Genomic DNA, 26,135 nt, shown 5'->3' with positions numbered 1-26,135 from the left:
AAGGACAACAAAGTCAAGGTGGCCATCACAAAGCCCTGACCTCATTCCTATAGAACATTTGTCGTCAGAACTGAAAAAGTGTGTGCGAGCAAGGAGGCCTACAAACCTGACTCAGTTACACCAGCTCTGTCAGGAGGAATGGGCCAAAATTCACCCAACTTATTTTGGGAAGCTTGTGGAAGGCTACCTGAAACGTTTGACCCAAGTTAAACAATTGAATGGCAATGCTACCAAATTCTAATAGTGTATGTAACTTCTGACCCACTGGTAATATGATGAAAGATATAAAAGCTGAAATAAATCATTCTCTCTACTATTATTTTGACATTTCACATTCTTAGGATCACCACTTTATTTTAACTGACCTAAGAGAGGGAACTTTTACTAGGATTAAATGTCAGGAATTGTGAAAAACTGAGTTTAAATGTACTTGGCAAAGGTGTATGTAAATTTCCGATTTCAACTGCACGTCCACGGTCTTGGCAAAATGACCCTGAAATGGCGTTGTCTGTCCTATCTAGTGTGTTCCTAATTCGTGGTGTGTAGCTTAGGGCACTAACTGTCGTTGCACCAATGTGTTCCTAACCATAAACATCAATGCCTTTCTTTAAAATCAATACACATGTATATATTTTTAAACCTGCATATTTAGTTAATATTGCCCGCTAACATGAATTTCTTTTAACTAGGGAAATTGTGTCACTTCTCTTGTGTTCCGTGCAAGCTGTCAGGGTATATGCAGCAGTTTGGGCCGCCTGGCTCGTTGCGAACTGTGTGAAGACCATTTATTCCTAACAAAGACCGTAATTAATTTGCCAGAATTGTACATAATTATGACATAACATTGAAGGTTGTGCAATATTTAGACTTAGGGTTGCCACCCGTTAGATAAAAATAAGGAACGGTTCTGTATTTCACTGAAATAATAAACGTTTTGTTTTTGAAATGACCGTTTCTGGATTTGACCATATTAATGACCGAAGGCTCGTATTTCTGTGTGTTATTATGTTATAATTAAGTCTATGATTTGATAGAGCAGTCTGACTGAGCGGTGGTAGGCAGCAGCAGGCTCGTAAGCATTCATTCAAACAGCACTTTTGTGCGTTTGCCAGCAGCTCTTTGCTGTGCTTCAAGCATTGAGCTGTTTGACTTCAAGCCTATTAACTCCCGAGATTAGGCTTGTGTAACCGATGTGAAATGGCTAGCTAGTTAGCGGGGTGCGCGCTAAAAGCATTTCAATTGGTGACGTCACTCGCTCTGAGACCTTGAAGTAGTTGTTCCCCTTGCTCTGCAAGGGCTGCGGCTTTTGTGGGTAATGATGTTCGAGGGTGGCTGTTGTCGATGTGTTCCTGGTTCGAGCCCAGGTAGGGGCGAGGAGAGGGACGGAAGCTATACTGTTACACTGGCAATACTAAAGTGCCTATAAGAACATCCAATAGTCAAAGGTATATGAAATACAAATGGTATAGAGAGAAATAGTCCTATAATAACTACAACCTAAAACATCTTACCTGGGAATATTGAAGACTCATGTTAAAAGGAACCACCAGCTTTCATATGTTCTCATGTTCTGAGCAAGGAACTTAAACGTTAGCTTTTTTACATGGCACATATTGCACTTTTACTTTCTTCTCCAACACTTTGTTTTTGCATTATTTAAACCAAATTGAACATGTTTCATTATTTGAGGCTAAATTGATTTTATTGATGTATTATATTAAGTGTTCATTCAGTATTGTTGTAATTGTCATTATTAAAAATACATTTAAAAAAAAAAATTGTCAGATTATTCGGTATCGGCTTTTTTTGGTCCTCCAATAAATCGTATCAGCGTTGAAAAATCATAACCGGTCGACCTCTAGTCTGTCGAGACATCAATTAAACCAGGCGAGGTCACCTCATGTGTGGGAGGTGGGACAAGAGGTTTAGCTCAGGCATATTGAGCAGGGCTGGAGGCTCTACAGTGAAGTTAGTCAATCACTAACCAAAACAGCAATGGACAAGGCATATTGACATTAGGGAGAGGCATGCGTAGCCGAGTGATCATTGGGTCCAGTGAGTAGTTTGGCGTGCTGGAGACATGGAGACTCAGACAGCTAGCGGGCCGGGGCTAGCAGATGGGCATTCTGGGGACGTCGCGACGGAGGAGCCTGTTGAGAAACACCCTCGGGCGGAATATGTCGGTAGTCCAGTCGTGATGGATCGGCGGGGCTCCGTATCGTCAATAAAAGGGGTCCAGGCAAATTGGCAAAATAGGTATTGTAGCCCAAGGAGTGGCTGATGGACCTCTTCAGCTAGCCAGCAGATGGGAGTACTGTTTTTCATAGCTATGTTTCCTCGGAGGAGCTAACTTCATGACGGAAGTTCTCTATAGCACTGAACCAGTCATACGCGGTGTGATCATGGTTCATGACTTCTAATAACTTTCCTCCTGAATGAAGGGTTGTATTTATTAGTGGCATGTGTGTTAACCCTCAGAAGAGTGTTTTGGAGATTTCCTTCCACGTGTTGCAATCTGAGTGGCTACTGACTCTTCTGTCGCTGTTATCAATAGCAATTTGACTTGTTTGGTCTCTAACCTTCTTACTGATTGTGGCTGGACTGACTGTGCTGGAATTGGTACTGGTACTCAAGGGGACCAGTTATCCTACTGATTTTATGCTGAAATGTTATCCCACCGGAACACATCATTAGAGCATTTTACCAGTTGCATTGTAGTTGAAACTACACTTGGCAAGGAATGATTATTGTTACCATTTGTTTTAGAGGTGGAAGTCCACTGGACTTCCTTTATGACCAGTGTGGTACACCTCAGTGATACCTTAGGTGTGTTCTAAGGTTATCCCTGTCGAGGGGCCTGTCCGCTCCTCTCTGTTCTCATGGGGAAGTTTACAACTGGATTTGTTTTCTGCTTTGGCGGCCTCGTACAGTGTTGCACATAGTCTCGACCCATAGTCAGTCCCCCACAAAGCGGAAAATGTATCGGAGGCAGAGTACACTCTGCCCGTCAACGCTTTTATTGCTGAGACGACCGCAGTGCTTGCGGAAGTGTCCGAAAGACAAACTTATCCTGTCTCAGATACAGTATTGCACGACTCCAAGGAGGGAAGTTGCTCCTTCACAGACACTGCTAGCTCGAAATCATGAAATGAATGGTCAATCAGGTTTGCTGATTGAGTGTGACGAGATATCGTAATATCTCCTTGGGTCGGATTTTGCGCCAAGAGGTTTCAAAACGTTTTTTCCTCAAGGGGTGCTGTCGACAGATACCCCTCGTGGATGACTGTGTTGCAACTAGTGTTAGGAGAAGACATTGTGGTCAGTGGAGACGGCACTGTGACCTGTGACCGTACTTGGTTGGTTTTCCAATCCATCAGTGGGAGTAAACGAAACAACTTTGCTCCAAGTAGCAGGGGTTCAGATTCAAGGTTGGTAACATACACAGGGTGAACAAGCGATACGTCCTGGGAGTGTAGTTTCAGCATGGATCTCAATGTGAGAGGCGAGGTAGTCTGAGTGAAACCTCAAAGTGTAGTGTCGCATCATTCAACTTTTAACCAACGTTTAGCTGGCTTTCAAGCCCTTTTGAGATCATTGAGAGATGAGCAACATTGTCGAGCCCAAATCAATTAGCACATCACAGGTTAAGCAGTACTCCCTGACTGTTTCCAGGTATGGCCTCTGAGTTGCTTTTTGTGGGCATATTTCCCTCAAAGTGGAGTGGTTGTTCGCAATGACGTGATGTCATTTGTGTTCATGGTGAAAACAGATTGACTTATCGGGTTTCGAGTGGAATTGGCTCTTGCGAAGTGTTTGACCTTTTTCTACACCACCTTTGTATCAGAGTCTATAGACAAAGCCTGTGGACCTGTTTCTTGATCGAGTGGGCCCTGGATAGGGTCTCGAGTGAGAGCGGGAGTAATTTGATTGTTAACGTCCTTGTTAAGGGTGTTAATTCCAGCGGACCTGTTGTCTGGCAATTCCACGTTTAGTCCTAGTGACTTATCTTTTTCCCTTTTCTCAAGTTTTTCTCGCTTTAGTTCTCCACGTAGTAGAACTTCCTGAGAACATCGGTCTACATTTTGATCATCATTGTACCCTTGTGCTCTGACACTTTGTGTGGGTTGGGTGCAGGTACATGGCGATTAGGTCGGTTGTTTTTATTTATTTATTTCACCTTTATTTAACCAGGTAGGCAAGTTGAGAACAAGTTCTCATTTACAATTGCGACCTGGCCAAGATAAAGCAAAGCAGTTCGACAACATACAACAACACAGAGTTACACATGGAGTAAACAACATACAGTCAATAATACAGTAGAAAAAAAATAAGACTATATACAATGTGAGCAAATGATGTGAGATAAGGGAGGTAAAAGCAAAAAAATGCCATGGTGGCAAAGTAAATAAAGTATAGCAAGAAAAACACTGGAATGGTAGATTTGTAGTTTGAAGAAAGTTCAAAGTTCAAATATAAATAATATGGTGCAAAGGAGCAAAATAAATAAAATAAATAAATACAGTAGGGGAAGAGGTAGTAGTTTGGGCTAAATTATAGATGGGCTATGTACAGGTGCAGTGATCTGTGAGCTGCTCTGACAGCTGGTGCTTAAAGCTAGTGAGGGAGATAAGTGTTTCCAATTTCAGAGATTTTTGTAGTTCGTTCCAGTCGTTGGCAGCAGAGAACTGGAAGGAGAGACGACCAAAGGAGGAGTTGGCTTTAGGGGTGACCAGAGAGATATACCTGCTGGAGCGCGTGCTACAGGTGGGTGCTGCTATGGTGACCAGTGAGCGGAGATAAGGGGGGACTTTACCTAGCAGGGTCTTGTAGATGACCTGGAGCCAATGTGTTTGGCGATGATTATGAAGTGAATGCCAGCCAACGAGAGCATACAGATCGCAGTGGTGGGTTGTATATGGGGCTTTGGTGACAAAACGGATGGCACTGTGATAGACTGCATCCAGCTTGTTGAGTAGGGTATTGGAGGCTATTTTGTAAATGACATCGCCGAAGTCGAGGATTGGTAGGATGGTCAGTTTTACGAGGGTATGTTTGGCAGCATGAGTGAAGGATGCTTTGTTGCGAAATAGGAAGCCAATTCTAGATTTCACTTTGGATTGGAGATGATTGATGTGAGTCTGGAAGGAGAGTTTACAGTCTAACCAGACACCTAGGTATTTGTAGTTGTCCACAAATTCTAAGTTAGAACCGTCCAGAGAAGTTATGCTGGATGGGCGGGCAGGTGCAGGCAGCGATCGGTTGAAGAGCATGCATTTAGTTTTACTTGTGTTTAGGAGCAGTTGGAGGCCACGGAAGGAGAGTTGAATGGCACTGAAGCTCATCTGGAGGGTTGTTAACAGTGTCCAAAGAAGGGCCAGAAGTATACAGAATGGTGTCGTCTGCGTAGAGGTGGATCAGAGATTCACCAGCAGCAAGAGCGACATCATTTATGTATACAGAGAAAAGAGTTGGCCCAAGAATTGAACCCTGTGGTACCCCCATAGAGACTGCCAGAGGTCCAGACAGTAGGCCCTCCGATTTGACACACTGAACTCTGTCAGAGTAGTTGGTGAACCAGGCGACGCAATCGTTTGAGAAACCAAGGCTGCTAAGTCTGCCGATGAGGATGTGGTGATTAACAGAGTCAAAAGCTTTGGCCAGGTCAATGAATACGGCAGCACAGTATTGTTTCTTATCGATGGCGGTTACGATGTCGTTTAGGACCTTGAGCGTGGCTGAGGTGCACCCATGACCAGCTCTGAAACCAGATTGCATAGCGGAGAGGGTGCGGTGGGATTCGAAATAGTCGGTAATCTGTTTGTTGACTTGGCTTTCGAAGACCTTAGAAAGGCAGGGTAGGATGGATATAGGTCTGTAGCAATTTGGGTCAAGAGTGTCACCTCCTTTGAAGAGGGGGATGACAGCAGCTGCTTTCCAATCTATGGGAATCTCAGACGACACGAAAGAGAGGTTGAACAGGCTAGTAATAGGGGTTGCAATAATTTCGGCAGATAATTTTAGAAAGAAAGGGTCCAGATTGTCAAGCCCAGCTGATTTGTAGGGGTCCAGATTTTGCAGATCTTTCAGAACATCATCTGAATGGATTTGGGAGAAGGAGAAATGGGGGAGGTTTGGGCGAGTAGCTGTGGGGGGTGCAGTGCTGTTGAATGCAGTAGGGGTAGTTAGGTGGAAAGCATGGCCAGCCGTAGAAAAATGCTTATTGAAATTCTCAATTATAGTGGGCTTATCGGTGGTGACAGAGTTTCCTATCCTCAGTGCAGTGGGCAGTTGGGAGGAGGTGTTCTTATTCTCCATGGACTTTACAATGTCCCAGAACTTTTTAGAGTTGGAGTTGCACGAAGCAAATTTTTGTTTGAAAAAGCTAGCCTTGGCGTTTCTAACTGCCTGTGTGTATTGGTTTCTAACTTCCCTAAAAAGTTGCATATCGCGGGGGCAGTTCGATGCTAATGCAGAACGCCACAGGATATTTTTGTGTTGGTTAAGGGCAGTCAGGTCTGGGGAGAACCAAGGGCTATATCTGTTCCTGGTTCTAAATTTCTTGAAAGGGGCATGCTTATTTAAGATGGAGAGGAAGGCATTTTTAAAATATAACCAGGCATCCTCTACTGACGGGATGAGGTCAATATCCTTCCAGGATACCAGGGCCAGGTCGATTAGAAAGGCTTGCTCGTTGAAATGTTTCAGGGGGCGTTTGACAGTGATGAGTGGAGGTCGTTTGACCGCTGACCCATTACGGGTGCAGGCAATGAGGCAGTGATCGCTGAGATCTTGGTTGAAAACAGCAGAGGTGTAATTAGAGGGCACATTGGTTAGGATGATATCTATGAGGGTGCCAGAGTTTGCGGCTTTGGGGTTGTACCTGGTGGGTTCATTAATAATTTGTGTGAGATTGAGGGCATCAAGCTTGGATTGTAGAATGGCTGGGGTGTTAAGCATGTCCCAGTTTAGATCACCTAGTAGCACGAGCTCTGAAGATAGATGGGGGGCAATCAGTTCACATATCGTGTCCAGAGCACAGCTAGGGGCCGAGGGGGGTCTATAGCAGGCGGCAACGGTGAGAGACTTGTTTTTGGAGAGATGGATTTTTAGAAGTAGAAGTTCAAATTGTTTGGGTACAGACCTGGATAGCAGGACAGAACTCTGCAGGCTATCTCTGCAGTAGATTGCAACTCCGCCCCCTTTGGTCGTTCTATCTTGTCTGAAAATGTTGTAGTTAGGGATGATGATTTCACAGTTTTTGGTGGACTTCCTAAGCCAAGATTCAGACACAGCTAGGACATCCGGGTTGGCAGAGTGTGCTAAAGCAGTGAATAAAACAAACTTAGGGAGGAGGCTTCTAATGTTAACATGCATGAAACCAAGGCTATTACGGTTACAGAAGTCATCAAAAGAGAGCGCCTGGGGAGTAGGAGTGGAGCCAGGCACTGCAGGGCCTGGATTCACCTCTACATCCCCAGAGGAGCAGAGAAGAATAAGTATGAGGGTACGGCTAAAAGCTATAAGAATTGGTCGTCTGTGACGTCCAGAATAGAGAGAAAAAGGAGCAGGTTTCTGGGGGCGATAAAATAGCTTCAAGGTATAATGTACAGACAAAGGTATGGTGGGATGTGAGTACAGAGGAGGAGTCTCTGTACTGTCCCATCGCCCTCTACAGTTACCCGTGTGTCTTTCCCAGGAGCTCTCTGTACCTATTCTCTCTCAATTGTTGTTCTGTTTTCTGTGGAATGCATTTGGTTAATGTGACGGCGCCGCATTGTCTGGGCTCACTTGAACCTAGTAAGTTCTGTGTCCCGTTTGTGCGTGTACTGTCCATCTGGTCCATTTCCCTCCCCTTCTGTAGTCTCGCACCATCACTTCCTGTCCTGTTCAGAGATGGCGCTTCCGGCCGCTGGAGAGCATCTTGGCTTGTTTGTTCAGCACTTCATTATACCTGTTTGGCTTCATGATGTCCAGCTGTGTGCCGAGAGGCCACCTGAACATCAGTGTTGCTGGGCTTTCATTTGTCGTGGGGTGTTTTGGTAGGAGGCCAGGAACTTGGCCGGTTTTGTTTGCAAAGTCCATTTCTCTCGTTTTGTCTCGAGTCCTTGCTTTAGGGTTTGCATGGTGACAGGGTGGTACTGAACTGAGGTTGTTTGATTCCGTTTACTGACATGAATTTTGTAAACTCGTCACTTACGAAAGCTTGCGTGTTGTCGCATACCAGCTGCAGACGCAATCTGAAGCGTGCAAATGTTGTTCTGAGACACACTATTGTCTGAGCTGAGGTGGAGGAGAAACACCTCTGGCCATTTGGAATGGGCATCAACTATAACCAGAAACGTGCTTTTCAAAGGGGCTGGCGTAGTTCACATGAATTCTCTGGGACAGGAGCAGGCATGTGAAGGGTTTCCAAACATCCACTACAGTTCTTCGCCATGTTTTCTATCTGTTGATCCAGACCAGAAGTGGCTCCTCGCGAGCAGCTTCATTTTGACAATTCCAAATGCCCTTCATGTAGTTGCTGCAAAACTTGATGTTGGCATTTCTGGGGTATCATGACTCTCATTCCTCACATCAAACATCCTTGGTACATTGTAATTTTGTTTCTCCGCTGGAAATCCGGAGTCAGCTCCTTTCTGCCTGTAGCTGGCCATCCTGACATGGTGTAGGTATATACTTTTGACAATGTCACATCTTTCCTTGTCTCCTGGTTGTTAATAGTGTTTGTGACAGGTAGTGCCTTGAGCTGAGAGGTATGGAAAATGTCCACTGCATCCACACTCCTTTGTCTTTCTCTTGTACAAGGCAGTCTGAATAATCCATCTGCATTTGTGTGGAGGGACGACGGCTTAAACTCAATGTCTTTCATATGACCGGCAAGGAGCAAGGCGTATAGCTGTAACCTGGCCATTGTCATTGCCGGAATGCCTTTCTTTGGACTGAATATGGAAAGCAGTGGCTGGTGATCCATAACCAGTGTGAAATGCCATATAGGTATGCTTGGAATTTCTTGATGCCCCACATTAGTGCCAGGACTTATTTGTCGATTTTTGAATAGTTCTTCTCTGCATTATTCAATCTTCGTGACGCAAAGGGCACTGGCCTATCTTTCAGTGTGTTTGAAAGGACCCGCCCCTAAGCCATAAGGGGACGCATAACAAGTTAATTTCACTGGCAGTTTGGGGTCGTAATGCATCAGGACCTGTTCAGATGTGATGAGCCGTTTTGCCTCAAGAAACACATTTTCACACTGTGCTGTCCACTGATATGTCCTATTCTTTTCCAGGAGCTGATTGAGAGGCTGAAAAGGTTTGGGAGGAATCTTCTGTAGTAATTGGTCAGTCCAGTGAAAGATCTCACTTCTGTCACGTTTTGCGGTCGTGGTGCCTGTACCACTGCGTCAATTTTGTCCTGTGTTTTGTGCAATCCATTGCGGTCGATTTCATGTTCACAGAAGACTGTCTTGTCTTTAAGAACTCAGACTTCTGTAAGTTTGCCTGTAGTCCATACTCTTTCAGTCTTCTCAGGACCTTTTCCAGGTTAGCCATGTGATCTTTGTGTCTGCATCCTGTTATGATCATGTCATCCAGGATACATTGGGTTCCTAGGATTTCTTGAAAGATGTGGTCAATAGTTCGTTGCCATATGGCTGGGGCTGATGAAATGCCAAAAACCAGTCGGTTATACCTGTGTAGACCTTTGTGTGTGTTTGTCAGGTACTGTTTGGAGCTCTTTTCAACAGGTAGTTGCAGTTGCAGGTAAGCCTGTTTCAGGTCAATTTTACTGAAGTGTTTCCCACCAGCTAGTGCAGCAAAAATGGCACCCAGACGTGGCGGGGGGTATTGGTCCACATGCAACATTGAAGTCACAGTTACCTTAAAGTCCCATCCCTCCCGGTAATCGGGCAACTTCTGCCATTTTTTTTTATGTCTGAGTGAGGGAAATGCTGTAAATTAAGAGAACTCAATGCATTCTGAATGATGAGACGTTGAGGATTATAATAGTCGTGTAGTGTCAACTTTTATGATCACAATGTTTGTATGTGGTCGTACCCTGGTTTGTTTTGAGCAGAATTTAGCCCTATCCAAATTGGCCTTAACATCCCACGAGTGTTAAGGTGATTTGGCCCAAATTTTTTGAGGGGCTGAATTGGCTGATTTTGCCTCAGTTTTCCTCCTCGTCATTAAGAAATGCAACTGAAAAGACGAGATTTGAGACTTGGAGGCATGCTTTGGTGTGAGTGTTTCTTGTGTGTGTCTTCGCACGTGGGATGTGTTCGTACATTGTTTCTGGAAACAGTCACACACCGGTCTAAACAACTTGAAAACAGTCTAAGCAGCTCTGCTGTAGCAAGTAAAGTGGTCCAGTGAGGTTTTCTCTCATTTGTGTCTGGAGGTAGTAGTAAGCTAGCCAACTTGAGCCAATTGGCTTTGTGCTTCACTGATGTGTGAGACCATGGTAAAGTTAGAGGTTTTCAACCGTTACAGTTAGTTTTTCACAGGAGTTCCTTTTTAAATATTTTCTCTCTCCACCCTGCCTCTCCCTCTCCCTCTCCACCCTGCCCCTCCCTCCCTCAGATCTACTACACCGGGAAATATCAGAGCCTTGGCATCAAGCAAGGTGGTCCGTCGGCAGGTAAATGGGTGGAGCTGCCTGTCACCAAGTCCCCTAAGATCATCCAGTTCTCGGTGGGCCATGACGGCTCACACGCCCTGCTTGTGGCCGAGGATGGCAGCGTGTTCTTCACCGGCTCTGCCAGCAAGGGAGAGGATGGAGAATCCAGTAAGTATGGATGAGAACACACACCTACACAGACGAGAATACGCATGGATGTGATTCAAGATAGCGCTGACGGAGATGGCTTTTTAGTGACTTTTTTTCATGTTTATATTTACTTTTTTTGTACAGAAAGTTCATACTATTATCACATGACCGCTAAGTACTTCTGGACATCAGATCGACAGTTGGTAACCTTGATTTCGAATTCAACATCGACTCAGATGTTCCCTTATTCATGCCTTTGTTTTATGGGTTACCAAAACGCTGCAGGTAGACGAGCCGGCTTCCTTGTGAGACTGAGACGAAGATAAAATCGACTGGCACTCCCCTCTGTTCTTTTGGCAAATGTCCAGTCAAGCGAGAATAAGATAAGAGACTCTCGAACAAAGCTCTTCCATCAGACAAACTTGAAAAGCTGCAATGTTGTATGTCTTGCAGAGATGTGGATGGATGACTATACGTAGAACTCAGTGGTTTCTCCATGCAGCGGCATGATTGGACAAAGGCGGCCTCGGGCAAGTCCAAAGGGGAAGGGGTGTGCCTCTTCATAAACAACAACTAGTGCGCTGCTTCCGTTGTGAAAGAAATCTTAAGCTTTTGCTTACCTGATAAAGAATACCTCTAGGTGAGCTGCATAATCTACCAAGAGTTGTCATCTGTAATTTTCACGAATGTCTAAATCCCTCATAGAACCTACACTGCTAATGCACTCAACAAACTATATATAGGGCCATAAAAAAACAAGAAAACCACTCACCCAGAGGCAATGTTTCTGGTGGGTGGAGACTTTAAAGCTGGGAGACTTAAAACCGTTGTACCTCACTTTTACCAGCACGTCTCCTGAGCCACTAGGGGTACTAAAACTCTAGACCACTTTTATTCTACCCACAGAAGCGCATACAAGGCTCTCCTTTCAACAAATCTGTCATGACGCTATTCTCCTGTTTCCTGTTCACAAACAAAAGCTCAAACAGGATGTACCAGTGATGCGCTCAATATAGAAGTGGTCCGATGTAGCAGACGCAAGGCTACAATACTGTTTTGCTAGTACAGACTGGGATATGTTCCAGAATTCACCCAATAGCATTGAGGAGTTTACCACTTTACCAGTCACGGGCTTCATTAATAAGTGCATAGACAACGTTGTCCCCACAGTGACTATACAAACATATCCAAACCAAAAACCATGGATTACAGGCAATATCCGCGCTGGGCAAAAGGCTAGAGCTACTGCTTACAAGAAACAGGACATGGACACATGCAAGAAAGCCAATGCAATTTACATACCGCCACAACAGATCCACAAATGACACAATCTCAATTGCATTTCACACTGCCCTCTCCCATTGGACAAGAGGGGAAATAACTATGTGAGAATGCTATTTACAGACTAAAGCTCGGTGCATCCAACACCATCAAGTTTGCTGACGACACAACGTTGGTAGGCCTAATCACCGACGGCGATGAGACGGCCTACAGGGAGGAGGTCAGAGACTTAGCAGTGTGGTGCCAGGATAACAACCTCTCCCTCAACGCCAGTAAGCCCAAGGAGCTGATCGTGGACTGCAGAAGAAAGGGGAGATCACTCACCCATCCACGTCAATGGGGCTGTAGTGGTGTGGGTCGAGGCCTTCAAGTTCCTCTGTGTCCACAACACTAAGAACTTAACATGGTCCACACACACCCGCACAGTTGTGAAGAGGGCATTACAGCACCTCTTCCCCCTCAGGAGGCTGAAAAGATTTGGCATGGGCCCTCGGATTCTCAAAAAGTATCTTGACTGGCTGCATTACCGCTTGGAATTGCAAATGCACCGCAAATGCTCCCTGCCATCCAGGACTTCTGTATCAGGCGGTGTCAGGGGAAGGCTTGAAAAATTGACAAAAACTCTAGCCACCGAAGACCTAGACTGTTAACTCTGCTATCGTCTGGCAAACAGTACCGAAGCACAGGCTCTCGGACCAACAGGCTCCGAGACGGCTTCTATCCCTAAGCCATAAGAATGCTAAATAGCCCGGGTAACCATTTCATTATGGCTATCTGCAATGACCCTATCTTCCACTGACTCGATGCACGCTCACACTATACACTGAGTCTACAGAACATTAAGAACACCTTCCTAATATTAAGTTGTACCCCCCTTTTGCCCTCAGAACAGCCTCAATTCGTAAGGGGATGGACTCTACAAGATGTCGAAAGCGTTCCACAGTGATGCTGGCCCATGTTGACTCCAATGCTTCCCACAGTTGTCCGGTTTGCTGGATGTCCTTTGGGTGGTGAACCATTCTTGACACACACGGGAAACTGTTGAGCGTGGAAAAACCCAGCAGCGTTGCAGTTCTTGACTCAAACTGGTGCGCCTGGCACCTACTACTATACCCTGTTCAAAGGCACTTAAACATTTTGTCTTGCCCATTCACCCTCTGAATGGCACACATGGGTTATCCATGTCTCCGGACTTAAAAATCCTTCTTTAACCTGTCTCCACTTCATTTACTCTGATTGAAGTGGATTAAACAAGTACGTACTCACTCCCACAAAACCCACACACACAAAGTGCATTCAGAAAGTATTTAGACCCCTTGACTTTATCCACATTTTGTAATGTTACAGCCTTATGCTAAAATTTATTAAGTTGTTTTTTCCCCCTCGTCAATCTACACACAATGCCCCATAATGACAAAGCGAAAAAGAGGTTTTTAGAATTTTTTGCAAATGTATTAAAAATGGAAATATCATATTTACATAAGTATTCAGAACCTTTACACAGTACCTTGCTGAAACACTTTTGGCAGCGATTACAGTCTTGAGTCTTCGCTACAAGCTTGGCACACCTGTATTATGGGAGTTTCTCCCATTCTTCTCTGCAGATCCTCTCAAGCTCTGTCAGGTTGGATGGGGAGTGTTGCTGCACAGCTATTTTCAGGTCTCTCCAGAGATGTTCGATCAGGTTCAAGTCCGGGCTCTGGCTGAGTCACTCAAGGACATTTGAGACATCCCTGTCTGAGGTCCTGAGCACTCTGGAGCAGGTTTCATCAAGGATCTCTCTGTACTTTGCTCCATTCATCTTTCTCTCGGTCTTGAATAGTCCTCCCAGTCCTTGCCGCTGAAAAACATCCCCGCAGCATGATGCTATCACCACCATGTTTCACCGTAAGGATGGTGCCAGGTTTCTTCCAGATGTGGCATTCAGGCGATTTAGAGTTCAATATTAGTTTGATCAGACCAGAAAATCCTGTTTGTCATTGTCTGAGTCCTTTAGGAGCCTTCTGGTAAACTCTAAGCGGGCTGTCATGTGCCTTTTACTGAGGAGTGGCTTCCGTTTGGCCACTACCATCAAGGTCTGATTGGTGGAGGGCTGCAGAGATGTCATTCTGGAAGGTTCTCCCATCTCCACAGAGGAACTCTGGAGCTCTGTCAGTGACCATCGGGTTCTTGGTCACCTCCCTGACCAAGGCCCTTGTCCCCCGATTGCTCAGTTTGGCCAGGCGGCCAGATCTAGGAAGAGTCTTGGTGGTTGCAAACTTCTTCTATTTAAGAATGATGTAGGCCACTGTGTTCTTGGGGACTTTCAATGCTTCAAAAATGTTTTGGTACCATTTTGCCACAACTTTGGAAGTATGCTTGGGGTCATTGTCCATTTGGAAGACCCATTTGCGACCAAGCTTTAACTTCCTGACTGTCTTGAGATGTTGCTTCAATATATCCACATAATTTTACTTCCTCATGATACCATCTATTTTGTGAAGTGCACCAGTCCCTCCTGCAGCAAAGCACCCCCACGACATGAAGCACGGGGTTGGCAGCATCAAGGTCTGGATGGTGTTCTTTGGCTTGCAAGTCTATCCCTTTTTCCTCCAAACACAACGATGGTCATTATGGCCAAACAGCTCTATTTTTGTTTCATCAGACCAGAGGACATTTCTCCAAAAAGTATGACCGTTCAAATCCCAGACAGGAAGACCACGTCAGTGACTCAGCCCACTCAAGTGACGCACCCCTCCCATGGACGGCATGGAAGAACACCAGTAAGCCAGTGACTCAGCCCCTGTAATAGGGTTAGAGGCAGAGAATCCCAGTGGAGAGAGGGGAACCGGCAAGGCAGAAACAGCAAGGGCGGTTCGTTGCTCCAGCCTTTCCGTTCACCTTCACACTCCTGGGCCAGACTATACTTAATCATAGGACCTACTGAAGAGATAAGTCTTCAGTAAAGACTTAAAGGTTGAGACTGAGTCTGCGTCTCTCACATGGGTAGGCAGACCATTCCATAAAAATGGAGCTCTGTAGGGGAAAGCCCTACCTCCAGCCGTTTGCTTAGAAATTCTAGGGACAATTAGGAGGCCTGCGTCTTGTGACCGTAGCGTACGTGTAGGTATGTACGGCAGGACCAAATCGGAAAGATGGGTAGGAGCAAGCCCATGTAATGCTTTAGGTTAGCAGTAAAACCTTGAAATCAGCCCTTGCCTTAACAGGAAGCCAGTGTAGGGAGGCTAGCACTGGAGTAATATGATCAAATTTTTTGTTCTAGTCAGGATTCTAGCAGCCGTATTTAGCACTAACTGAAGTTTGTTTAGTGCTTTATCCGGGTAGCCGGAAAGTAGAGCATTGCAGTAGTCCAGCCTAGAAGTAACAAAAGCATGGATTAATTTTTCTGCGTCATTTTTGGACAGAAAGTTTCTGATTTTTGCAATGTTACGTAGATGGAAAAAAGCTGTCCTTGAAACAGTCTTGATATGTTCTTCAAAAGAGAGATCAGGGTCCAGAGTAACGCTGAGGTCCTTCAGTTTTATTTGAGACGACTGTAGAACCATCCAGATTAATTGTCAGATTCAACAGAAGATCTCTTTGTTTCTTGGGACCTAGAACAAGCATCTCTGTTTTGTCCGAGTTTAAAAGTAGAACGTTTGCAGCCATCCACTTCCTTATGTCTGAAACACAGGCTTCTAGCGAGGGCAATTTTGGGGCTTCACCATGTTTCATTGAAATGTACAGCTGTGTGTCGTCTGCATAGCAGTGCAATTTAACATTATGTTTTCGAATGACATCCCCAAGAGGTAAAATATATAGTGAAAACAATAGTGGTCCTAAAACGGAACCTTGAGGAACACCGAAATTTACAATTGATTTGTCAGAGGACAAACCATTCACAGAGACAAACTTATATCTTTCTGACAGATAAGATCTAAACCAGGCCAGAACTTGTCCATGTAGACCAATGTGGGTTTCCAATCTCTCCAAAAGAATGTGGTGATCGATGGTATCAAAAGCAGCACTAAGATCTAGGAGCACGAGGACAGATGCAGAGCCTCGGTCTGACGTCATTAAAAGGTCATTTACCACCTTCACAAGTGCAGTCTCAGTGCTATGATGGGGTCTAAAACCAGACTGAAGCGTTTAGTATACATTGTTTGTCTTCAGGAAGGCAGTGAGTTGCTGCGCAACAGCTTTTTCAAAAAATGTTGAGAGGAATGGAAGATTCGATATAGGCCGTTAGTTTTTTATAATTTCTGGGTCAAGATTCGGCTTTTTCAAGAGAGGCTTTATTACTGCCACTTTTAGTGAGCTTGGTACACATCCGGTGGATAGAGAGCCGTTTATTATGTTCAACATAGGAGGGCCAAGCACAGGAAGCGGCTCTTTCAGTAGTTTAGTTGGAATAGGGTCCAGTATGCAGCTTGAGGGTTTAGAGGCCATGATTATTTTCATCATTGTGTCAAGAGATATAGTACTAAAACACTTTAGTATCTCCCTTGATCCTAGGTCCTGGCAGAGTTGTGCAGACTCAGGACAATGGAGCTTTGGAGGAATACGCAGATTTAAAGAGGAGTCCGTAATTTGCTTTCTAATGATCATGATCTTTTCCTCGAAGAAGTTCATAAATGTATTACTGCTGAAGTGAAAGCCATCCTCCATTTGCGAATGCTGCTTTTTAGTTAGCTTTGCGACAGTATCAAAAATACATTTCGGATTGTTCTTATTTTCCTCAATTAAGTAGGAAAAATAGGATGATCGAGCAGCAGTGAGGGCTCTTCGATACTGCACGGTACTGTTTTTCCAAGCTAGTCGGAAGACTTCCAGTTTGGTGTGGCGCCATTTCCGTTCCAATTTTCTGGAAGCTTGCTTCAGAGCTCGTGTATTTTCTGTATACCGGGGAGCTAGTTTCTTATGACAGATGTTTTTAGTCTTTAGGGGTGCAACTGCATCTAGGGTATTGCACAAGGTTAAATTGAGTTCCTCGGTTAGGTGGTTAACTGATTTTTGTCCTTGGGTAGGCAGAGGGAGTCTGGAAGGGCATCAAGGAATCTTTGGGTTGTCTGAGAATTTATAGCACGACTTTTAATGCTCCTTGGTTGGGGTCTGAGCAGATTATTTGTTGCAATTGCAAATGCAATAAAATGGTGGTCCGATAATCCAGGATTATAAGGAAAAACATTAAGATCCACAACATTTATTCCATGGGACAAAACTAGGTCCAGAGTATGACTGTGGCAGTGAGTAGGTCCAGAGACATGTTGGACAAAACCCACTGAGTCGATGATGGCTCTGAAAGCCTTTTGGAGTGGGTCTGTGGACTTTTCCATGTGAATGTTAAAGTCACCAAAAATTTGAATATTATCTGCTATGACTACAAGATCCGATAAGAATTCAGGGAACTCAGTGAGGAACACTGCATATGGCCCAGGAGGCCTGTAAACAGTAGCTATAAAAAGTGATTGAGTAGGCTGCATAGATTTCATGACTAGAAGCTCAAGAGACGAAAAGGTCATTGCTTTTTTTTGTAAATTGAAATTTGCTATCATAAATGTTAGCAACACCTCCGCCGGATGCACGGGGGGTATGGTCACTAGTGTAACCAGGGGGTGAGGCCTCATTTAACACAGTAAATTCATCAGGCTTAAGCCATGTTTCAGTCAGGCCAATCACATCAAGATTATGATCAGTGATTAGTTCATTGACTATAACTTCCTTGGAAGTGAGGGATCTAACATTAAGTAACCCAATTTTGAGATGTGAGGTATCACAATCTCTTTCAATAATGGCAGGAATGGAGGAGGTCTTTATACTAGTGAGATTGCTAAAGCGAACACCGCCATCTTTAATTTTGCCCAACCTAGATCGAGGCACAGACACGGTCTCAATGGGGAAAGCTGAGCTGACTACACTGACTGTGCTAGTGGCAGACTCCACTAAACTAGCAGGCTGGCTAAAAGCCTGCTGCCTGGCCTGCACTCTATTTCATTGTGGAGCTAGAGGAGTTAGAGCCCTGTCTATGTTTGTAGATAAGATGAGAGCACCCCTCCAGCTAGGATGGAGTCCGTCACTCCTCAACAGGCCAGGCTTGGTCCTGTTTGTGGGTGAGTCCCAGAAAGAGGGCCAATTATCTACAAATTCTATCTTTTGGGAGGGGCAGAACACAGTTTTCAACCAGCGATTGAGTTGTGAGACTCTGCTGTAGAGCTCATCACTCCCCCTAACTGGGAGGGGGCCAGAGACAATTAATCGATGCCGACACATCTTTCTAGCTGATTTACACGCTGAAGCTATGTTGCGCTTGGTGACCTCTGACTGTTTCATCCTAACATCGTTGGTGCCGACGTGGATAACAATATCTCTATACTCTCTACACTCGCCAGTTTTAGCTTTAGCCAGCACCGTCTTTAGATTAGCCTTAACGTCAGTAGCCCTGCCCCCTGGTAAACAGTGTATGATCGCTGGATGATTCGTTTTAAGTCTAATACTGTGTGTAATGGAGTCGCCAATGACTAGGGTTTTCAATTTGTCAGAGCTAATGGTGGGAGCCTTCGGCGTCTCAGACCCCACAACGGGAGGAGTAGAGACCAGAGAAGTTTCGGCCTCCGACTCCGACTCGCTGCTTAATGGGGAGAACCGGTTGAAAGTTTCTGTCGGCTGAATAAGCGACACCGGTTGAGCATTCCTACAGCGTTTCTCTCCAGAAGCCATGAGAAAGATGTCCGGCTGCGGGGACCGTGCGAGGGGGTTTATACTAACGTTACTATCTGTACTTACTGGTGGCACAGACGCGGTTTCATCCTTTCCTACACTGAAATTACCCTTGCCTAACGATTGCGTCTGAAGCTGGGCTTGCAGCACAGCTATCCTTGCCGTAAGGCGATCGTTCTCCTGTATATTATAAGTACAACGACTGCAATTAGAAGGCATCATGTTAATGTTACTTAGCTTCGGCTGTTTGAAGTCCTGACGAACCATGTCCAGATAAAACCTCCGGGGTGAAAAAGTTGAATGAAAAAAGTTGAGTGAGGGGAAAAACAAAAAATATACGGTAATGAAAAAGTAAAAACCGTGAGGTAGTCAGGTAGCAAAGTAAGATCGGCAACAAAACGCACAGCAGCACGTCTGCAAGTTGTGACCGGAAACAGGAAGCAGGAATCAGACCTTTGTCCCTATGTGCAGTTGCAAACCCTAGTCTGGCTTTTTTATGGCGGTTTTGGAGCATAGGCTACTTCCTTGCTGAGCGGCCTTTCAGGTTATGTCGATATAGGACTCGTTTTACTATGGATATAGATACTTTTGTACCTGTTTCCTCCAGCATCTTCACAAGGTCCTTTGCTGTTGTTCTGGGATTGATTTTCACTTTTCGCACCAAAGTACGTTCATCTCTAGGAGACAGAACGCGTCTCCTTCCTGAGCGGTATGACGGCTGCGTGGTCCCATGGTGTTTATACTTGCATGCTATTGATTGTACAGATGAACATGGTACCTTCAGGCGTTTGGAAATTGCTCCCAAGGATGACCCAGACGTGTGGAGGTCTACAATTCTTTTTTCTGAGGTCTTGGCTGATTTATTTCGCTTTTCCCATGATGTCAAGCAAAAAAGCAATGAGTTTGAAGGTAGGCCTTCAAATATATCCACATATACACCTCCAATTGACTCAAATTATGTAAATTAGCCTATCAGAAGCCACTAAAGCCATGACATCATTTTCTTGAATTTTCCAAGCTGTTTAAAGGCACAGTCAACTTAGTGTACGTAAACTTCTGACCCACTGGAATTGTGATACAGTGAATTATAAGTGAAATAATCTGTAGTCTATACAATTGTTGGAAAAATTACTTGTCATGCACAAAGTAGATGTCCTAACCGACTTGCCAAAACTATAGTTTGTTAACAAGAAATTTGTGGAGTGGTTGAAAAACGAGTTTTAATGACTCCAACCTATGTGTATGTAAACTTCCGACTTCAACTGTATGTGATATCAACAGAGAAGTATATTTTCTGGGTGATTAAATTATTGACTGGCTATCATCAAGCTGCCCACTCAGGAACAAACTTCAAACTGTAACCAGTGCCTGCAACCTGGATCAGGTTGTCAGTCAACCTTCCAGGGTAGTTACAAACAGCACAGGAATTAAATCATCAACTTGTATTGATCACCTCTTTACTAACGCTGCAGATATTTGCTTTAAGGCTAGTGGGCAGTATTTGCACGGCCGGATAAAAAACGTACCCGATTTAATCTGGTTACTACTCCTGCCCAGTAACTAGAATATGCATATAATTATTGGCTTTGGATAGAAAACACCCTAAAGTTTCTAAAACTGTTTGAATGGTGTCTGTGAGTATAACAGAACTTCCAAACAGGAAGCGCTCTCTCTGACCATTTCATGGCCTTCTTGATCATCTCTAACCAAAACAGGGGATCTCTGGCATGACGTGACATTTTCTAACGCTCCCATAGGCTCTCAGAAGGCGCCAGAAAGCTGAATGGTGGCTTTGCAGGCCCTGGCTGAAAAACATTAGCGCATTTTGTAAGTGGTCGATCTGAGAACAATGAGACTGGGGCGCGTGTGCTCGAGCTGACACCATGTTTACTTTCTCTCTCTTTGAACGAAAACAACCACTCCCGGTCGGAATATTATCGCTTTTTTTACGAGAAAAATGGCATAAAAATTGATTTTAAACAGCGGTTGACATGCTTCGAAGTACGGTAATGGAATATTTAGAAATGTTTTGTCACGAAACGCGTCGGGCGCATAACCCTTATTTACCCTTTGGATAGTGTCTTGAATGCACGAACAAAACACCGCTATTTGGATATAACTATGGATTATTTGGGACCAAACCAACATTTGTTATCTACTTAGAATATTGCAAAATGTGCTTTCACCGAAAAGCTATTTTAAAATCGGACATAGCGAGTGCATATAGGATTTCTGTATCTATAATTCTTAAAATAATTTGTTTTTTGTGAACGTTTATCGTGAGTAATTTAGTAAATTCACCGGAAGTGTTCGGTGGGAATGCTAGTCACATGCTAGTCACATGCTAATGTAAAAAGCTGGTTTTTGATATAAATATGAACTTGATTGAACAAAACATGCATGTATTGTATAACATGTCCTTGGTGTGTCATCTGATGAAGATCATCAAAGGTTAGTGCTGCATTTAGCTGTGGTTTGGGTTTATGTGACATTATATGCTAGCTTGAAAAATGGGTGTCTGATTATTTCTGGCTGGGTACTCTGCTGACATAATCTAATGTTTTGCTTTCGTTGTAAAGCCTTTTTGAAATCGGACAGTGTGGTTAGATTAACGAGAGTCTTGTCTTTAAAATGGTGTAAAATAGTCATATGTTTGAGAAATTGAAGTAATAGCATTTCTAAGGTATTTGAATATCGCGCCACGGGATTACACTGGCAAGCGTCCCACCTAGCCCATAGAGGTTAAAGTAGTATCCAAATCCATAGGATGTAGTGATCACAATATAGTAGCTATATCTAGGAAAATTGAAGTTCCAAAGACTGGGCCTAATAGTGTATTTGAGGTCATACAATACGTTTTGTAGTGATTCATATGTTGATGATGTAAATAATATTTGCTGGACTGTGGTGTGTAATGAGGAGCAACCAGATGCTGAACTTGCCGCATTTATGAAACTACTTATTCCAGTTACTAATAAGCACCCATTAATAAAATGACTGTAAAAAAACTGTTAAATCCCCTTGGATTGATGAGTCATTTAAAAGTGTATGGTTTATGCAAAAGGTATGCCAATTAAGTCTGGCAGCCCAACTGATTGGCAAATGTACTGCAAATTAAGAAATCATGTGACTAAACTAAAGAAAAATAAACTACACTATGAAATAAAGAATGATAGTAAAAAGCTTTGGGGCACCTTAAATGACATTTTTGGGAATAAAGCCAACTCGGCTCCTTCATTTATTGAATCAGATGGCTCATTCATCACAAAGCCCACTGAGATTGCAAACTACTTTAATGCCTTTTCATTGGCAAGATAAACAAACTTAGGGATGACATGCAAGCAACACACGCTGACACTACACATCCAAGTATATCGGACCAAATTATGAAAGACAAGAATTGTACTTTTGAATTCTGTAAAGTCAGTGTGGAAGATGTGAAAGAAATGGTCGTCTATCAACAATGACAAGCCACGGGGGTCTGACATTTTTTTAACATTTTTAGTCATTTAGCAGACGCTCTTATCCAGAGCAACTTACAGTAGTGAATGCATACATTTCATTTCAAGCATTTTTTTTTTTTTGTGTACTGGCCCTCTGTGAGAATCGAACCCACAACCCTGGTGTTGCACACACCATGCTGGCATTGCAAACACCATGCTCTACCAACTGAGCCACAGGGAAGCCTGTGATGGAAAATTACTGAGGATAATAGCAGACGATATTGCCACTCCTATTTGCCACATCTTCAATTTAAGCCTACTAGAGAGCGTGTGCCCTCAGGCCTGGAGTGAAGCTAAAGTCATTCCGCTACCCAAGAATAGTAAAGCCCCCTTTACTGGCTCAAATAGCCGACCAATCAGCCTGTTACCAACCCTTAGTAAACTTCTGGAAAAAATTGTTTGACCAGATAAAATGCTATTTTACAGTAAATAAATTGACGACAATTTCAGCATGCTTATTGGGAAGGACACTCAACAAGCACAGCACTTACACAAATGACTGATTGTCTGAGAGAAATTGATGATAAAATTAATGTGGGGGCTGTCTTGTTAGACTTCAGTGTGCCTTTTGACATTATTGATCATAGTCTGCTGCTGGAAAAATGTATTAATTTGTTATGGCTTTAAACCCCCTGCTGTAATGCGGATAAAGAGTTACTTGTCTAACAGAACACAGAGGGTGTTCTTTAATGTAAGCCTCTCAAATTTAATCCAGTTAGAATCAGGAATTCCCCAGGGTAGCTGTTTAGGCCCCTTGCTTTTTTTCGATTTTTATTAACGACATGCCACTGACTTTGAGTAAAGTCAGTGTGTCTATGTATGCGGATGACTCAACACTATACACATCAGATACTACAGCGACTGAAATGACTGCAATCCTTAACTTAGAGCTGCAGTTAGTTTCAGAGTGGGCGGCAAGGAATAAGTCAACCCTAAATATTTATAAAACTAAAAGCATTGTATTTGGGACAAATCATTCACTAAACCCTAAACCTCAGCTAAATATTGTGTATACAGAAGATAGCCCTATTTGGTAAAATACCAAGTCCATGTTATGGCAAGAACAGCTCAAATAAGCAATGAGAAATGACAGTCCATTATTTTAAGACATGAAGGTCAGACAATCTGCAAAATTTCAATAACTTTGATAGTTTCTTCAATTGCAGTAACAAAAACCAAGCACTCTGATGAAACTGGCTCTCATGAGGACCGCTACAGGAATGGTAGACCCAGAGTTACCTCTGCTGCAGAGGATACGTTCATTGGACTTACCAGTCTCCGAAATTTCAGCTCAAATAAATGCTTCAGAGTTCAGTAACAGACATATCTCAACATCAACTGTTGAATTGCTGCAAAGAAACTACTAAAGGACACCAATAAGAAGAAGAGACTTGCTTGGGCCAAGAAACACGAGTAATGGGCATTAGCCAGGTGGAAATTTGTCCTTTGATCTGGAGTCCAAATTGGAGATTTTTAGTTTCAACCTCTGTGTCTTTGTGAGATGCGTGTGGGTGAACGGATGATCTCCGCATATGTATTTCCCGCATGGAGGAGAAGGTGTTATGGTGTGGGGTGCTTTGCAGGTGACGCTTTGATTTATTTAGAATTCATGGCACACTTAACCAGCATGGCTACCACAGCATTCTGCAGCGATACGCCATCCCATCTGGTTTGCGCTTAGTGGGACTATCATTTGTTTTTCAACAGGACAATGACCCAACACACCTCCAGGCTGTGTAAGGGCTATTTGACCAAGAAGGACAATAATGGAGTTTTGCATCAGATGACCTGGCCTCCACAATCCCCCGTTCTCAACCAAATTGAGATGGTTTGGGATGAGTCAGACCGCGGAGTGAAGGAAAAGCAGCCAACAAGTGCTCAGCATATGTGGGAACTCCTTCAAGACTGTTGGAAAAGCATTTCAGGTGAAGCTGGTTGAGAGAATGCCAAGAGTGTGCAACGCTGTCATCAAGTCAAAGGGTGGCTAGTTGAAGAATCTCAAATATAAACTATATTTTGATTTGTTTAACACTTTGTTACTACATGAGTCCATATGTGTTATTTCATAGTTTTGATGTCTTCACTATTATTCTACAATGTTAAAAATAGTACAAATAAAGAAAAACCCTTGAATGAGTAGGTGTTCTAAAACTTTTGACCGGTATTGTACAAACACACTTTTACACTCATTATAAGCTGATGCTCTGTTCTTTATTTTACTCGTATTATTATATATCCTGATGGCTAGCCACTTTACCCTGCCTTCATGTGCATATCTACCACAAATACCTCGTACCCCTGCACATTGATCTAGTACTGGTACTCAATAGGCCACAGATGCTTCCACACTTAAACCTCTAGATGCTGTTTTCCATTGTGCCCTTTGATTAATTACTGGTGATAATTGTAGAACTCACCATTGTGTATTGTTTCAAAAGGTTGCTTGGTTTATTTACAAAGCGCTCCTGCAGAAACACTCGTGAAGATCAAGACAATAGAATACAGTACAAGAGCACAAGATTGGATAGTGCCAGAGGTTCCAAGGGTGGCTTCTGATTTGGGTAGATCTGCTTTTGGTTTTTATCTTCCACGGATGTGGAATGTGTTGCAGGAGGGTTAGGCTTTGAATGCCTGTTGGTCTTTAGGGATTTTAAAACATTAGTGGGGATTGCGCTAAGTGAAGATTTATTTTTTATGATCATGTTTTGTAATTTAGTATTTTATGTAGTTTACTAATTGTGTTTGTATTGTGCAGGGCTCATTTGAAAAAGAGGCTTGGGCTCAATATGACACCCTGTTAAAATAAAGATTCATATTCCTCTTGTGTTACTATGTTTTTTGTTGGTAAGGGCTCGTAAGCAAGCATTTCACGGTGAAGTCTACACCTGTTGTATTCAGCTCATGGGACAAATACCATTTTTTTATTATATTTTACACCTACACAGACGAGAACACACATTGATGAGAACAGACACCGCTTTCACACACACAACAACAAAAATAACATTGTGTCTTTTGGTAAGGATGACAGTCTTCAATGAGAACAGCACTGTATTCAGAATAAATTCCAACTATCACAATCACATTGTTATCTACCACTTCACCAGTGTTGTCTTTTGCATGGAGACATCTATGTTTTATCTCTACGGTCTACTCTCCAGCCAAAAGCCGGCGCCAACCGAAACCCTCCAAGCCCAAGAAGATGATGAAGCTGGAGACCAAGACGGTGGTGAACACGGCCTGCAACAACGGCAGCAGCGGCATCGTCACCAAGGATGGAGAGCTCTACATGTTCGGCAAGGACGCCATCTACAGCGACAGCACCTGTGAGTGGGGTAGAGACAGGGGAACAGGTTTATTTTGTGTTGCGTTGGTTAGTGCAAATGTTCAACTGTTAATGTGCGTTAGTGATGCTGATGAGCTTGAGTGGGACAGAGAGGCTTTGTCTGGGTAGTGTTCATTCGTGCAAATATTCACAAATGAAAAATATTAGACTGACATATTACAATGTGGCTATCAAAGACAGCTTTATAAAAGCCTTGTTGGTTTGATAATGGTCTCTTATAGCCTGGAAATTCAGACTGAATTCTGGCCGTTAAGTGGAACGTAGCATGATTCAGTTGGGATTAGGCTAGGTCTTTTACAGTAGCAATACAGTAGCAATGGGTTCTGCTGTCTCTCTTGTGCCCCTTTCAGGCCAGGTTTCAGACCTGAAGGGTCACATTGTAACCCAGGTAGCCATGGGGAAGGCCCACACCTGTGTCCTGACCAAGATCGGAGAGGTCTGGACGTTTGGGGTCAACAACAAGGGCCAGTGTGGCCGAGAAACAGGGGCCATGAACCAGGCAGGGAGAGGTAACATGCATGATGGACGCACATACACTACGCGCA

The 26,135-nt window shown here is 43.7% G+C and overlaps 1 protein-coding gene across 8 annotated transcripts in view; it reads left to right on the top strand.

Annotated features, from left to right (window-relative positions):
- The window catches only part of mycbp2 (MYC binding protein 2), a 347,166-nt gene that overhangs the window by 112,358 nt on the left and 208,673 nt on the right, over window positions 1-26,135 (top strand). For all 8 annotated transcript variants that reach the window (XM_029703702.1, XM_029703697.1, XM_029703701.1 and 5 more), the window contains 3 exons: window positions 10,578-10,782; window positions 25,406-25,570; window positions 25,941-26,099. In XM_029703702.1, coding sequence (XP_029559562.1) covers window positions 10,578-10,782; window positions 25,406-25,570; window positions 25,941-26,099 — 529 coding nt within the window. The remainder of the gene's footprint in view (window positions 1-10,577; window positions 10,783-25,405; window positions 25,571-25,940; window positions 26,100-26,135) is intronic.

Source organism: Salmo trutta, chromosome 20 (assembly GCF_901001165.1).
Source record: "Salmo trutta chromosome 20, fSalTru1.1, whole genome shotgun sequence".
In the NCBI taxonomy this organism is placed as follows: domain Eukaryota; kingdom Metazoa; phylum Chordata; class Actinopteri; order Salmoniformes; family Salmonidae; genus Salmo; species Salmo trutta.
The sequence above is the reverse complement of the archived record's forward strand: the minus strand, read 5'-3'. Positions and strand labels throughout refer to the sequence as shown.